Source organism: Ascaphus truei, chromosome 14 (assembly GCF_040206685.1).
Source record: "Ascaphus truei isolate aAscTru1 chromosome 14, aAscTru1.hap1, whole genome shotgun sequence".
Taxonomy (NCBI): Eukaryota; Metazoa; Chordata; class Amphibia; order Anura; family Ascaphidae; genus Ascaphus; species Ascaphus truei.
In genome coordinates, this window is record NC_134496.1 from 19,245,622 (window position 1) to 19,259,450 (window position 13,829).

Here is a 13,829-nt window from a genome sequence, read left to right on the forward strand (position 1 = left end):
TCTCCGTCCCCTCCTCTCTCTCTCCCGTCCCCTCCTCTCTCTCTCCCGTCCCCTCCCGTCCCCTCTTCTCTCTCTCCCCCAGGTTCCAGGTTGACCTGCAGACAGGGTGCAGTACGCGTCCTTGTTCTGATGTGGCCTTCCATTTCAACCCTCGCTTTTCTGCCTCCTCATCCCACGTCATCTGCAACGCTCTGTGCAGGGACCAGTGGTTAGAGGAGGTCCGAGTGTCGGAGGCTTCGCTCCACAGGGGGGAGTCCTTCCTGCTCCTCTTCCTCTTCCAGCAGGACATGGTCAAGGTGAGGAGGGAGGGGGTGTTAGGGAGGGGACGGTACAATGCTCTGCCACACACGGTCTCTGTCCCCCCCTAGGTCAGCGTCGGTGGCCATCACTTCATGGATTTCTCCTACCGTATCCCACTTAGTGAAGTGGACACTTTGGGAGTGTATGGAGACATCAGCCTGCGGGAGGTCTCATTCCTGTGCAGCAACGCAAGTGTCTCCCCACCCCCAACACCCACCTCTCTTTCACTTTATCCCTCTCTTACCACCCCCCTCTCTCTTACCACCCCCCCCTCTCTCTTACCACCCCCCCTCTCTCTTACCACCCACCTCTTTCTTACCACCCCCTCTCTCTTACCACCCCCCTCTCTTAGCACCCCCCCCTTTCTCTCATTACCAACCCCCCTTTCTCTCTTACCACCCCCCCTCCCTCTCTCTTACCACCACCCCCCCCCCCCTCTTCTTCCCACCCCCCCTCTCTTCCCCCCTGTCTTTCCCCTGCAGCTCACTGCAGACAGGGGACCTCGGCTGCACACGCCAGCCTGGCAGGCGCGCGTGCAGCGCAGGCAGCGTGGCCGTAGCCTAATCCTTCTCTTGTCTCCTCTGCAGCCGTATAATGAAGAGAGGACAGAATATCCGGTGTGCCAGGTATACAAGAGAGGGGAGTCCTGCCCCAGAGAGCCTACACACTAATATACAGAGGGATACAATACAGAGAGAGGGGGGTTAATACACAGATACAGAGAAGGGAATCCTGCCCTGCAGGGCTTACACTCTAATACACGGATACCATACAGAGAAGGGAATCCTGCCCTGCAGAGCTTACACTCTAATACACAGATACCATACAGAGAAGGGAATCCTGCCCTGCAGAGCTTACACTCTAATACACAGATACCATACAGAGAAGGGAATCCTGCCCTGCAGAGCTTACACTCTAATACACAGATACCATACAGAGAGGGAATCCTGCCCTGCAGAGCTTACACTTTAAGTAGGTCAGTGACAGTGGCTGGGAAGCAGGGAGCCGGCTGTAATCTCTGGGGCCGGGGCTTTATCTCCCTGTGCGTCTCGCACAACACGCCGTGCGTAATGCGTAGTTCAGACACAAGGGTGGCACTCTCACTACACTAGAAACCCTGCAGACCTTGTGTTAACCCACTACTGCCAAGCCTCACTTAACCCCTCTACTGCCAAGGCCTCACTTAACCCCTCTCCTGCAAGGAATGTCCCTTAACCCCTTCCCCTGCCAGAGGCCTGCAGAGCATCACTTAACCCCTCCAAGGACCTTACAGGCACTCACTTAACCCCTCCCCTGCCAGAGTCCTGCAGAACATCACTTAATTCCTGTCTCCCACTTTCCCAGCCTCTGAACGTCGGCAGTGCGGGCCTGGTGAGTGTCGGAGGGTGTGGAGGTTGAATTGGCGGGGCAATTGTGGTACATAAAGCAGGAGGGGGGGGGGGGTAATCCTTCAAGATCACAGATCCTTTAACCTGTGCTGTTTGACATCACAAGATGCCTCATGCATTTGATGACTTCCTAGGTCACACACCGTGTTCTTGGCTTAATGCATGTAATTTAGTGACGGCATGGATCACGTTTAACATCACAGACGCTGTGTCCTGTACTTGATGACATCATAGGTCACGTGACCTGTCTTTTCTCGCTCCAGGTGATGCCTCACTCCAGGACTCTGCCCCAGGGGACTGTCTGAAGGTCACATGATCACGGTGCGCGGCATTGGTCACATCGGACCCAGAGAGTCAGTGAACTAACTATTAATAGAGTGCGTGAGTGCGTGCGTGAGTGCGTGCGTGAGTGCGTGCGTGCGTGCGTGAGTGCGTGCGTGCGTGAGTGCGTGCGTGCGTGAGTGCGTGCGTGCGTGCGTGCGTGCGTGCGTGCGTGCGTGCGTGCGTGCGTGCGTGAGTGCGTGCGTGCGTGCGTGCGTGCGTGCGTGCGTGCGTGCGTGCGTGCGTACGCGAGAGAGAGAGAGAGAGTGCGCGCGAGAGAGAGAGTGCGCGCGAGAGAGAGAGAGAGTGCGCGCGAGAGAGAGAGAGAGAGTGCGCGCGAGAGAGAGAGAGAGTGCGCGCGAGAGAGAGAGAGAGAGTGCGCGCGAGAGAGAGAGAGAGAGTGCGCGCGAGAGAGAGAGGTGCGCGCGAGAGAGAGAGAGAGTGCGCGCGCTGAGAGAGAGAGAGAGAGAGAGGTGCGCGACGAGAGAGAGAGAGTGAGTGCGCGCGAGAGAGAGAGAGAGTGAGACGGCGCGAGAGAGAGAGAGAGTGCGCGCGAGAGAGAGAGAGTGCGCGCGAGAGAGAGAGAGAGTGCGCGCGAGAGAGAGAGTGGCGCGCGAGAGAGAGAGAGCGCCGCGAGAGAGAGAGGCAGCGACGAGAGAGAGAGAGTGCGCGCGAGAGAGAGAGAGAGAGACGTGCGCGCGAGAGAGAGAGTGCGCGCGAGAGAGAGAGAGAGAGAGTGCGCGCGAGAGAGAGAGTGCGCGCGAGAGAGAGAGAGAGAGTTGCGCCGAGAGAGCAGAGAGAGTGCGCGCGAGAGAGAGAGAGAGAAGTGCGCGCGCGAGAGAGAGAGAGAGAGTGCGCGCGAGAGAGAGAGAGAGAGTGCGCGCGAGAGAGAGAGAGTGCGCGGCGAGAGAGAGAGAGAGAGAGCTGCGCGCGAGAGAGAGAGAGAGAGTGCGCGCGCGAGCCGAGAGAGAGAGAGACGAGAGAGTGCGCGAGAGAGAGAGAGAGAGAGAGAGAGAAGTGCGCGAGAGAGAGAGAGCGAGAGAGAGAGAGAGTGCGCGCGAGAGAGAGAGAGCCGAAGAGAGAGAGTTGCGCGCAGAGAGAGAGAGAGAGAGAGCGCGAGAGAGAGAGAGAGTGCTGAGCGCGAGAGAGAGAGAGAGTGCGCTGCGAGAGAGAGAGAGAGGCGCGCAGAGCAGAGCCGAGAGAGAGAGAGAGTGCGCGCGAGAGAGAGAGAGAGAGTGCGCGAGAGAGAGAGAGTGCGCGCGAGAGAGAGTGCGCGCGAGAGAGAGAGAGTGCGCGCCGCGCGTGTGCGTGTGCGTGTGTGTGTGTATAAGTATAAAAAGATACTTATAAAATTCCTATTGTATAGAGACACAGACCCTATAAAAGTCCTGTGTTAATATACAGTATACATGTATGTGTACATGTTTCTGTGTGTGTTTTCCGGTGGTGTGTAATAGGATTACATTGTTTTTGTAGGATTAATCTCATGTTGAAATCCGAGATGTTATCCCCTTCAGAGTGACTGCAAACTTCAGCGACCAGACACTTTGTTACAATCATTTAACGGGACAATCATGGGGGGCGCCCCAGCAAATCCCCACCCCGTTCTTCCTCTTTCACGCTGAGAGATTCTTTGAGGTAATTAACGCTCTTTGCACTGCAGAGTTATAGGAAATACAGCATGAGTCTGTCCCTCCCCCCGCAGGGTGACACAGTGACACAGACAGAAGGGAGCTATAAGTCTGTCCCTCCCCCCTGCAGGGTGACACAGTGACACAGACAGAAGGGAGCTATAAGTCTGTCCCTCCCCCCGCAGGGTGACACAGTGACACAGACAGAAGGGAGCTATAGTCTGTCCCTCCCCCCGCAGGGTGACACAGTGACACAAACAGAAGGGAGCTATAAGTCTGTCCCTCCCCCCGCATGGTGACACAGTGACACAGGCAGAAGGGAGCTATGAGTCTGTCCCTCCTCCCGCAGGGTGACAGTGACACAGGCAGAAGGGAGCTATGAGTCTGTCCCTCCTCCCGCAGGGTGACAGTGACACAGACAGAAGGGAGCTATGAGTCTGTCCCTCCCCCCACAGGGTGACACAGTGACACAGACAGAAGGGAGCTATGAGTCTGTCCCTCCCCCCGCAGGGTGACACAGACAGAAGGGAGCTATGAGTCTGTCCCTCCCCCCGCAGGGTGACACAGTGACACAGACAGAAGGGAGCTATGAGTCTGTCCCTCCCCCCGCAGGGTGACACAGTGACACAGACAGAAGGGAGCTATGAGTCTGTCCCTCCCCCCCACAGGGTGACACAGACAGAAGGGAGCTATGAGTCTGCCCCTCCCCCCGCAGGGTGACACAGTGACACAGACAGAAGGGAGTTATGAGTCTGTCCCTCCCCCGCAGGGTGACACAGTGACACAGACAGAAGGGAGCTATGAGTCTGTCCCTCTCCCCGCAGGGTGACACAGTGACACAGACAGAAGGGAGCTATGAGTCTGTCCCTCCCCCCGCAGGGTGACACAGTGACACAGACAGAAGGGAGCTATGAGTCTGTCCCTCCCCCCGCAGGGGACAGTAAAAGCGGTGACATTGTGACTTCATCTCATTGTCTCTTATTTTCTTCTACCTAGATCCTAATCCTTTCCCAATCTGGGGTTTTCAAGATGGCCATTAACGGGACCCCTCTGTGTGAATTTACCCCCCCTGTGCTGGATCTGAAATCCGTTGACGAGATTCAAATTAACGGCAGCGCCCAGCTTTACACTGTCCAGTGCTGACATCACTCCTCTGCTGCCTTCTGATTGGCTGATGCTGTTCACATAATCTTCCCTCTGTCTTAATGTGCCTTAGAAACAAAGGATTATGGAAGTTAGTGCCTCTGTCATTATAAGTAGGGGAGGGGGGAGGGGCCTAGCTCGCAGCCTACAACCTTCAATCAAGTCATTGTTTACAAAGATGGGGATAATTAATTTGCCTCACCTTCAAATTGTGCCTTGAAAGCAAAGGATTATGGGACTTGGTGCCACTTTCCCATAATCCTCTCTACCTCACAGAAAAGTGGGCCTGGCCAGCAGCCTTAAGCCCCCATCTTTCACTGCTTGGCAGTCACATCATAGATTGCAGTGCAAAGGGGCCACTTAATTGCGCCAACTCCACACTATGCCCTGCAGTGAAGGATTATGGGAGTTTGTGCATGGCTGCTCTCTGCCTCTTTCCCAGGGAAGCAGGACTAGCTCGCGGCTAGACCCTTTAACTTGCGTTGCCATAGCAACTAGCAGTCCATACCACCTGTAGCAATAAGGCACTCAAGTGGTCCCTTGACAACACAGGTGCAGTAACTCCTTCCCTGCCAGGGCGGCCTGCACTGCTCTGTGTATCACACGCTCTGCCAGCCTCTCGGGTTAATGATTGGGGTTATTTTTGCGCTCTGACCCGCTCCCCTTTAACCCTTTCAGTGCTAAGCGGGATAATACCAGAACGGTCAATAAAGAGCATTACATTCACATTACTGTCTGTATGTTAATGCTTTCTGGCAGAGGGGTTAAGTGACACTGTAGGGTCTCTGGCAGTGGAGGGGTTAAGTGACGCACTCCAGGGCTTTGGCAGGGGAAGGGTTAAGTGACCTTGGGGAGGGGTTAGGGGTTTTCTCCGCTCTGTCACCATGTCCCTGATCCCGTTAATCGTCCCTAATCTGCTCTGCACCCATCAATCTGAAGCAGAACAGATGCAGAGCAGATTACTTAACCCCTGCACTGTCAGGGCCATCTTCACCGTGTGTGTGTGTGTGTGTGTGTGTGTGTGTGTGTGTGTGTGTGTGTGTGTGTGTGTGTGTGTGTGTGTGTGTGTGTGTGTGTGTGTGTGTGTGTGTGTGTGTGTGTGTGTGTGTGTGTGTGTGTGTGTGTGTGTGTGTGTAGACCCCCTTTGGACTACTATTGAGTTAAGGGGTTAATGGCCCTAACAGGTTAACTGTGTGGGCTCGCTCAAGCTAAAGCCCTTCTCTTGGTATAGAGTGACCTGTGAGAAAAGAAGCCACGCCCACTTTGGTGACCTGTGACGTCACCATCAGGGGTATATATAGTCAGCCCGAAGGTTCTAGAACTAGGTTCCTGGGAGTGACAGTTGGAGGAGCCTCACTGTTAATAATATGAATAGGTTCCCGCGTATAGATGTGTGCGCTAAGCTCGATCTGTCCCTGTTTGATGTGTCATAGTTAGGGAAATTGCCTGACCCAGAGAGTGTCCGTAGCAATGGCCATGGGGAATACATTTATTCAGATATAAGGAAGCCTGTGCTCAAAAGGATACGCAAGATACAAAAAAACAAAGCGCAGATCTCTTAAATGAAGTAAAAGATATATTAGGCCAGTGGTGCGCTATTCTCCTTCAACTTCTTCCGCATTCCCGGCACGTCGGCACAGGAATCCGGAAGAGCTTGAAGGAGTACAGCGCGGAGGGTCCCCGAGACGCGGCAGCCCCTGACGTGATAACATCAAGGATGACCCCTGGATAACATGAGGTGACGCATATACAGACAGTACTAACGTGGTATGCTTTGTGGATATACACCTTCGTGGAACAGTGTCCTTTAATGCGGAGACGCCCTACCTCTGATGCTGCACTATTCATTTCTCACTTGTAAGTAAGAATCGGGGCTTCGTGGCCTAATATATCTTTTACTTAATTTAGGAGATCTCTGTTTTGTTTTTTATGTATCTTGTATATATTTGGAGGTTCCCCGGCAGAACCTTGATGGCTGAGGAACCCAGTTATTTGAAGACAACAACACACAGATTCTCTGCATTTCCAATGATCTGGGCTTTTGCTAGACGCACTGGTAATCTGTTTATTTGTATGCTCAAAAGGAGTTCCCCAGGAAGGAAATTTAGGACATAGTCAGATCGGACCAACTGGAAGGTCCGTAGCTAACTCGGACCCCAGTCTGTCCAGAGGTGGCAGTCCGTGTACAGTACCTGGATACTGATCCACAAGGAGTACAATGTCGGCCAATGCTAGCATGGAGCTCACTAGTAATGGGACATTAGTGACGCAACACAGAAGAGGGCCAGTTCAGCGAACCCAAAGAGATACACGGCTCAGTACCTCCCCAGCGTATTAAGATGGGTATCCAGGGGAGAAGCAAACAGTACAAACACTGAATACATCAGAACTGTCAATAGAGTAAAGTGTGACCAAGTGGGGAAAGTATTATCATGGGCTCTGAATACCGCTCAGCATATCTACGCCCCGTCCTGCGCGGATCCAGCAGCCTGACCAGCTGTGAGAGCCTGAGCACAGCCAGGAATATAGTCACCTGATGTAAACTCGGGAGGGTTATATATGTGTATATAGTCACCTGATGTAACTCGGGAGGGTTATATATGTGTATATAGTCACCTGAGGTAAACGCAGGACTGAGGTAAACGCGGGAGGGTTATATATGTGTATATAGTCACCTGAGGTAAACTCGGGAGGGTTATATATGTGTATACAGTCACCTGAGGTAAACTCGGGAGGGTTATATATGTATACAGTCACCTGAGGTAAAGTCGGGAGGGTTATATATGTGTATATAGTCACCTGATGTAACTCGGGAGGGTTATATATGTGTATATAGTCACCTGAGGTAAACGCAGGACTGAGGTAAACGCGGGAGGGTTATATATGTGTATATAGTCACCTGAGGTAAACTCGGGAGGGTTATATATGTGTATACAGTCACCTGAGGTAAACTCGGGAGGGTTATATATGTGTATATAGTCACCTGATGTAACTCGGGAGGGTTATATATGTGTCATATAGTCACCTGATGTAACTCGGGAGGATTATATATGTGTATACAGTGCTCTGGCTGGGAGACTGTAACATGCATCGTGCAGGGAGATTAGAGCCGTTTAATCATGAAACTGCTGAGCCAGCAATCTGCTCTAATCACTAAATCCTGAGACGTTCAGTGTCAGGCTATTTCCTGTGCCAGCCCTAGAGCTGCTGCGCCCTGTATCTCTGTACCAGTCCTAGAGGTTTCAGGCTCTGTATCTCTGTACCAGTCCTAGAGGTTTCAGGCTATTTCCTGTGCCAGCCCTAGAGCTGCCAGGCTCTGTATCCCTATGCCAGTCCTAGAGGTGCCAGGCTCTAACCTATGCCAGTCCTAGAGGTGCCAGGCTCTAATCCTATGCCAGTCCTAGAGGTGCCAGGCTCTAAACCTATGCCAGTCCTAGAGGTGCCAGGCTCTAACCCTATGCCAGTCCTAGAGGTGCCAGGTTCTATCCCTATGCCAGTCATAGAGGTGCTAGGCTGAGTATCTCTGTGCCAGCCCTTTAGGTGCTGCGCCCAGTATCTCTGTACCAGCCTTAGGCCGAGTCCATAGACGGACAGGCCGTGCTGAGGCGTGCGGACGCTCCGCGCTGAGCCCCTGCATCCTCAATGAGGATGCCTTGAGAGGGGGCTCACGCGAGAGCGTCCGCAGGCGTGCTGAGGAGTTGGAGGTTTCAGCCGAGCGCCAAGCTGTTTTTCAGCGCGCTGTCGGCTGAAAACCTCACAATCACAGCACAGCAGCGTCAGTGCGTCGCGGGCGATTGGCCCAGCGACGTCACTGCCCCGCCTCCAACCACCGCCCCCCGGCTCCCTTCGCGCACGCTGGCTCGCCTGCAAGTCCGTGCAAATCGCGCTTGACTGAAGGCGAGCCTCAGCGTTAGCGCGCCTCCGCTCTCCCCACACCTCTATGGCCCGGGCCTTAGAGCTGCCAAGCTCTGTATGCTTATGCCAGTCATAGAGGTGCTAGGCTCCATCCCCTATGCCAGCCGTAGAGGTGCCTCACCCTGTACCTCTGTATCAGTCCTAGAGGTGCCAGGCTGCGTATACCTGTTGCCAGCCCTAGAGGTGCCAGGCTGCGTATCCCTATGCCAGCCCTAGAGGTGCCAGGCTGTGTATCCCTGTGCCAGCCCTAGAGGTGCCAGGCTGCGTATCCCTGTGCCAGCCCTAGAGGTGCCAGCTGCGTATCCCTGTGCAGGGACATAAAATGAATTAAACAACACAGAGAATCCAGCGCAGAGTTTAATTGGTGACAATCTTTGGTCTTGGTGACATCAGGTGACGCTCATTAAGAGAGCAACCCATTCATTAAAAAACATGTTCCAATGCAACTTATTAACCCCTTCACTATCAGAGAGGCCTGCAACCCACTGCACAGCACTGGGGGGGGGGGGGGGGAGAGAAAGAGAGGAGGACAAGGGGAGAGTGTGAAGGGGGGAGGTAAGGGAGGGGAAGAGGGGGGCAGAAGATGGAGGGGGAGAGGGGAAAAAGGAGAGAGAATGAGATGAAGCAGGAGGGAGTTGGGAGTCAGAAGAAATGAGAGTTGGGGAGGAAGAAGAATAAGAGGAGGAGAGGGGATGGAGGAGAGGGGACGGAGGAGAGGGGGGGATGTAGGAGAGGGGAGGGACGGAGGAGGGGGGGGATGTAGGAGAGGGGGGGGGGACGGAGGAGAGGGGGGATGGAGGAGTGCAATACACGGCAGGTGCCTCCGGAATGCGAGGAGTTAAAGCAGAGGGCAGTGCGGTGCTAGAGGAGGCGTTACACGGCCTAAGAGCCTCCGTGTCTAACCAGCGGACGGGGATCGCTCATTGTCGGGGTGCTTTAAAGATGGCCACCGCTTACAGCTGCTTGCTCAGCTTCCGCACCTGCCTCTCGCGGCATCGAACGCCACCTTGGTGTCCATCAGCTCGGTGACGGAGCGCTTGACCTCAAGCAGGTCCCGCTCTGGCCTGGGAGAATCGCTCCGCCAGCTCCCTGTTCTCGTCCGCAGGTCGTCGCAGAGCTGCCGCACCTCATCGCTCTGCCGCTGGCACCGCGCACGCAGAGCCTCCGCCTCCCCCAGGAGGGTCTCCACCGTGCGGACCACCCCTTCCAACTGCTCCCGGGACATCTCTGCAACAACAGTCCCGAGACGCTCTGCAAGGGGAAGGGAGGCACGACGCTCTGCAGGGTGGGGGAGGCGGGATGCTCTGCAAGGGAAAGGGAGGTGTGACGCTCTGCAAGGGGGAGATGAGATGCTCTGCAGGGTGGGGGAGGCGTGCTTGCAAAGTGGGGGAGGTGCAACGCTCTGCAGGGTGGGTAAAGGGTGACACTGCAACATGGGGGAGACGTGACACTCTGCAGGGTGGGGGAGGCGCAACACTGCAGGGTGGGGAGGTGTGACGCTCTGCAAGGGGAAGCGAGATGTGACTGCAGGGTGGGGAGAGCGACGCTCTGCAAGCGGAAGGGAGGTGCGACGCTCTGCAGGGTGGGGGAGGTGAGATGCTCTGCAAGGGGAAGGGAGGTGAGATGCTCTGCAAGGGGAAGGGAGATGAGATGCTTTGCAAGGTGGGGGGAGGCGTGACACTGCAAAGTGGGGAAGACGCAATGCTCTGCAGGGTGGGTAAAGGATGACACTGAAACATGGGGCAGACGTGACACTGCAGGGTGGGAGGAGGCGCAACGCTCTGCAGGGTGGAGGAGGTGTGACGCTCTAAGGGGAAGGGAGGTGTGACGCTCTGCATGGTGGGGGAGGCGTGACACTGCAAAGTGGGGGAGGCGCGATGCTCTGGATGGTAGGGGATACGTGATACTGCAGGGTGGGGGGAAGTGTGATGCTCTGCAGGGTGGGGGAGGTGTTACTCTCTGCAAGGCGGGGGAGGCGTGATGCTCTGCAGGTTAGTGGAGGTGTGACGCTCTGCAGGGTGGGGGAGGAACAATGCTCTGCAGGTGTGGGGGAGACGTGACACTGCAGGGTGAGGGAAGTGTGACGCTCTGCAGGGTGGAGGAGGCGCAATGCTCTAGGTTAGGGAGGTGTGACGCTCTGCAGGGTGGGGTAGTTGCGATGCTCTGCAGGGTGGGAGAGGAGCGATGCTTTGCAGAGTGGGGGAGGTGTGATGCTCTGCAGGGTGGGGGAGGTGTGATGCTCTGCAGGGTGGGGAGGCGCAATGCTCTAGGTTAGGGGAGGTGTGACGCTCTGCAGGGTGGGGGAGGTGCGATGTTCTGCAGGGTGGGGGAGGTGTGACGCTCTGCAGGTCTCACCGTAGAAGCGGCTGCTCTGCTTCAGATAGATGTTGAGCTGAGTTAAAGGGGTCCAGGGCTGTGTGTGTGTGACGCTCTCTTTATCCGTCTCTCCCGTTTCCACGCTCTCCTCTCTCCTTTTCTTCCTCTCTCCCCCTCCTCTCTCTCTCTCTGTCTCGTCTCTCCCTCTTTTCTCGCTCGTTCTGTCTCTCTTTGTTTTCTCTCTCGCTGTCGCTCTGTCTCTCCCCTTTGATGTCACTCTCTTTACGTCACTCTGTCACTAGCGTCACCTATTTATCCCTCGCTCCTTCCCTCCCCCTCTATCTTTCTTTTTCTCTCTCCTCTCCGTCTCTAACCCCCTTTCTCTCTTCCCACTATTTCTTCCCTCCCCCCTCATTTCCCTCTCACCCCCTTTCCTTCCCTCCCCTCTAACCCTCTCTCACCCGCTTTCTCAGTTTTCCCTCTCCCTCTCTCTCTCTTTCTGTGCTATGTCTTATATTTTCTCTGCCTCCCTCTCTCCTCTTTTCCCTCTCCTTCCATCCCTCTCTTCTCTCTCTTCCCCTCTCCCTCTCCCTCCATCTCTCTCTGATTATCTCTCCATTAATCCCTCCTTTCTCCTGCTCCAATCTTACCGGAGCCCCAGCTGTCCCTGCGTGCGGACGCCCGTCACTCTGACCTTGCTCACACCACCTTGTCCACTCATCTGCTTAGGGTTCATACAGGAGCCGTTCATGAGTTGAGTGCTTTCGGTTTATAATGTATCACACCGTTGTAGTCCTATGTGTCACTGCACTGTGTTAGCAACACAGTGTGTGTTAGGCTGGGGCCATTGTGCCTTCGCCCCTGCGGAGGAGCGCGGAGGCTGGCCAGTGAGCGGGCGCTTACCTGGCCATGGTGGGGGGCGTGCCTAGGGGCGCCACGGAGAGGGCGAACCTCTCACGTGATCACCTGTCGCGCCAAGAAATTAGTTTGAACTGATTTCTTGCGCAACGCACGCTCCCCCTCCAGCTCCCGCACACCGCTTGGACACGATCTGGTACTCGTCTGCATGGAGCCTTAGGCTGGGGACATGGTGCTGCAGACCGTGCGGAGCGATCAGATTGCCTTAAGGAAGTGGCTCAATCAATGCTCAGTCGAAGACTGTAACTGTGCTGAAGCAGGAATATCTCCAATACGTGGCCCTGGGGGCTGGAGATGGCCGCTCCTGGTCTATGTGAAGCCCGACCTCCGATGCCTTCTCTTGGGGAAGGGAACGAGGTCCTCCCAGCGCTCCCCGGCGTTGCAGTAACCTTGCCAGCAGCTTCCATACCAAGGCCAAGCCTTTCTCCCCTAAACACTGACTAGCTGGATGTTTCTGCCACCAACATCAGCAACCACGTCCCCACTTACACTGACCCTCATTGTACTCCCAAAGCTGTCCGACGGCCCGAGTTCTGGCCGGCCGTGATCCGAGAAGGAGACGGCCTTAGCGTGTCATGAGAGAGCCACAGATCCATATCCTGCACATCCCAACGTAGCAGTTGGGAATCACCATGTTCTGGCAAAACCCCCAAATCTTAATTCCACCGCGCCATCTTACTGATGGTATCTTGAATAAAGCTAAGAAATGCTCAGGAAACTTCTCTCCCCGCACGCTCGCTAAAATGGCGAACACCTGCAGCCAAACCCCAAATTACTTAGGGCCTGTCGCTTCTCCTCTCTCTTCCCCTCTCCACCTCCCTCCACCTCTCTTCCCCCCTCTCCACTTCCCTCTCCCTTCCTCCCTCCCACTCCGTCTTTCTCCGCTCCCTCTCTCTCCCCCTCTCTCCTTGCTCTCCCCCTTCTCCTCCCTTCCTCCCCCCTCTCCATTTCTCTTCTCCCCCCCCCCCCCCCCTCCCTACCTCTCCGTCTCTTTCCCTCGCTCTCAACCTCTCTAGCTTCCCTTTTCCTTCCTGACTTCGGCGGTTCCTCATACCCTGGAAGTGAGGTGAGCCTATTCCCCTTTCCAGGTCCTCTCCTGAACTGCAGACTCTTGGTGAAGCTCCAACAGGCCTACACAAACATACTGTGTGCCTCCCTGCGGCCTGGGACACTTCTCTGTGTATTCGTCTTATAAGGTGTCTTATAAAGGTCTTAATTGTGTGTGTACCAGTGTGTACCTCACATACATCATTTCCACCCTGTGGCTACCTTCAGTACTGCGCCCTGTGTCTATATCTCACATACAGCGCTGCCATCTTGTTGCTATTGTCAGTACTGTGCTCCCTGTGTCTGGACCTCACATACAGCACCTCCACCTTGTGAGCTCCTTCAGTACTGCACCCCTGCGTATTTATTTATTTATAAAATGTTACCACGTAGTAATACGTTGAGAGTTTCCTCTCGTTTTCAAGTACTGTATGTCCTGGTTGACAAATAATACATGGTTATATCGCATACAGCACTGCGCCTCCATGTCTCTACCTCACATACAGCACTGCTACCTTATTGCCACCTTCAGTACTGCGCCCCCATGCCTGTATCTCACATACAGCACTGCCACCTCGTGGCCACCTTCAGTACTGCGCCCCTGTGTACCTCACATACATCACTGCCACCTTGTGGTCACCTTCCGTGCTGCGTCCCTGTGTCTGTACCTCCCATGCAGCACTGCCACCTTGTGGTCACCTTCAGTGCTGCGCCCCTGTGTCTGTACCTCCCATACATCACTGCCACCTTGTGGTCACCTTCCGTGCTGCGTCCCTGTGTCTGTACCTCCCATGTAGCACTGCCACCTTGTGGTCACCTTCAGTGCTGCGCCCCTGTGTCTGTACCTCCC

At 55.1% G+C, this 13,829-nt stretch overlaps 1 protein-coding gene and 1 long non-coding RNA gene across 2 annotated transcripts in view; one reads left to right on the top strand and one right to left on the bottom strand.

Annotated features, from left to right (window-relative positions):
- The window catches only part of LGALS12 (galectin 12), a 2,487-nt gene extending 446 nt beyond the window's left edge, over positions 1 to 2,041 (top strand). The window contains exons 2-6 of the mRNA XM_075569395.1: positions 83 to 296; positions 369 to 488; positions 888 to 926; positions 1,645 to 1,671; positions 1,952 to 2,041. Coding sequence (XP_075425510.1) covers positions 83 to 296; positions 369 to 488; positions 888 to 926; positions 1,645 to 1,671; positions 1,952 to 1,993 — 442 coding nt within the window. The 3' untranslated portion in view covers positions 1,994 to 2,041. The remainder of the gene's footprint in view (positions 1 to 82; positions 297 to 368; positions 489 to 887; positions 927 to 1,644; positions 1,672 to 1,951) is intronic.
- A 6,996-nt stretch (positions 2,042 to 9,037) lies between these two features.
- LOC142465731 (uncharacterized) lies at positions 9,038 to 12,834 on the bottom strand. The gene is made up of 2 exons (XR_012787953.1): positions 11,054 to 12,834; positions 9,038 to 9,925 (listed from the first exon to the last, which is right to left on the bottom strand). It is a non-coding gene; the product is annotated as an uncharacterized LOC142465731 (long non-coding RNA).
- Positions 12,835 to 13,829: the final 995 nt, after the last annotated feature.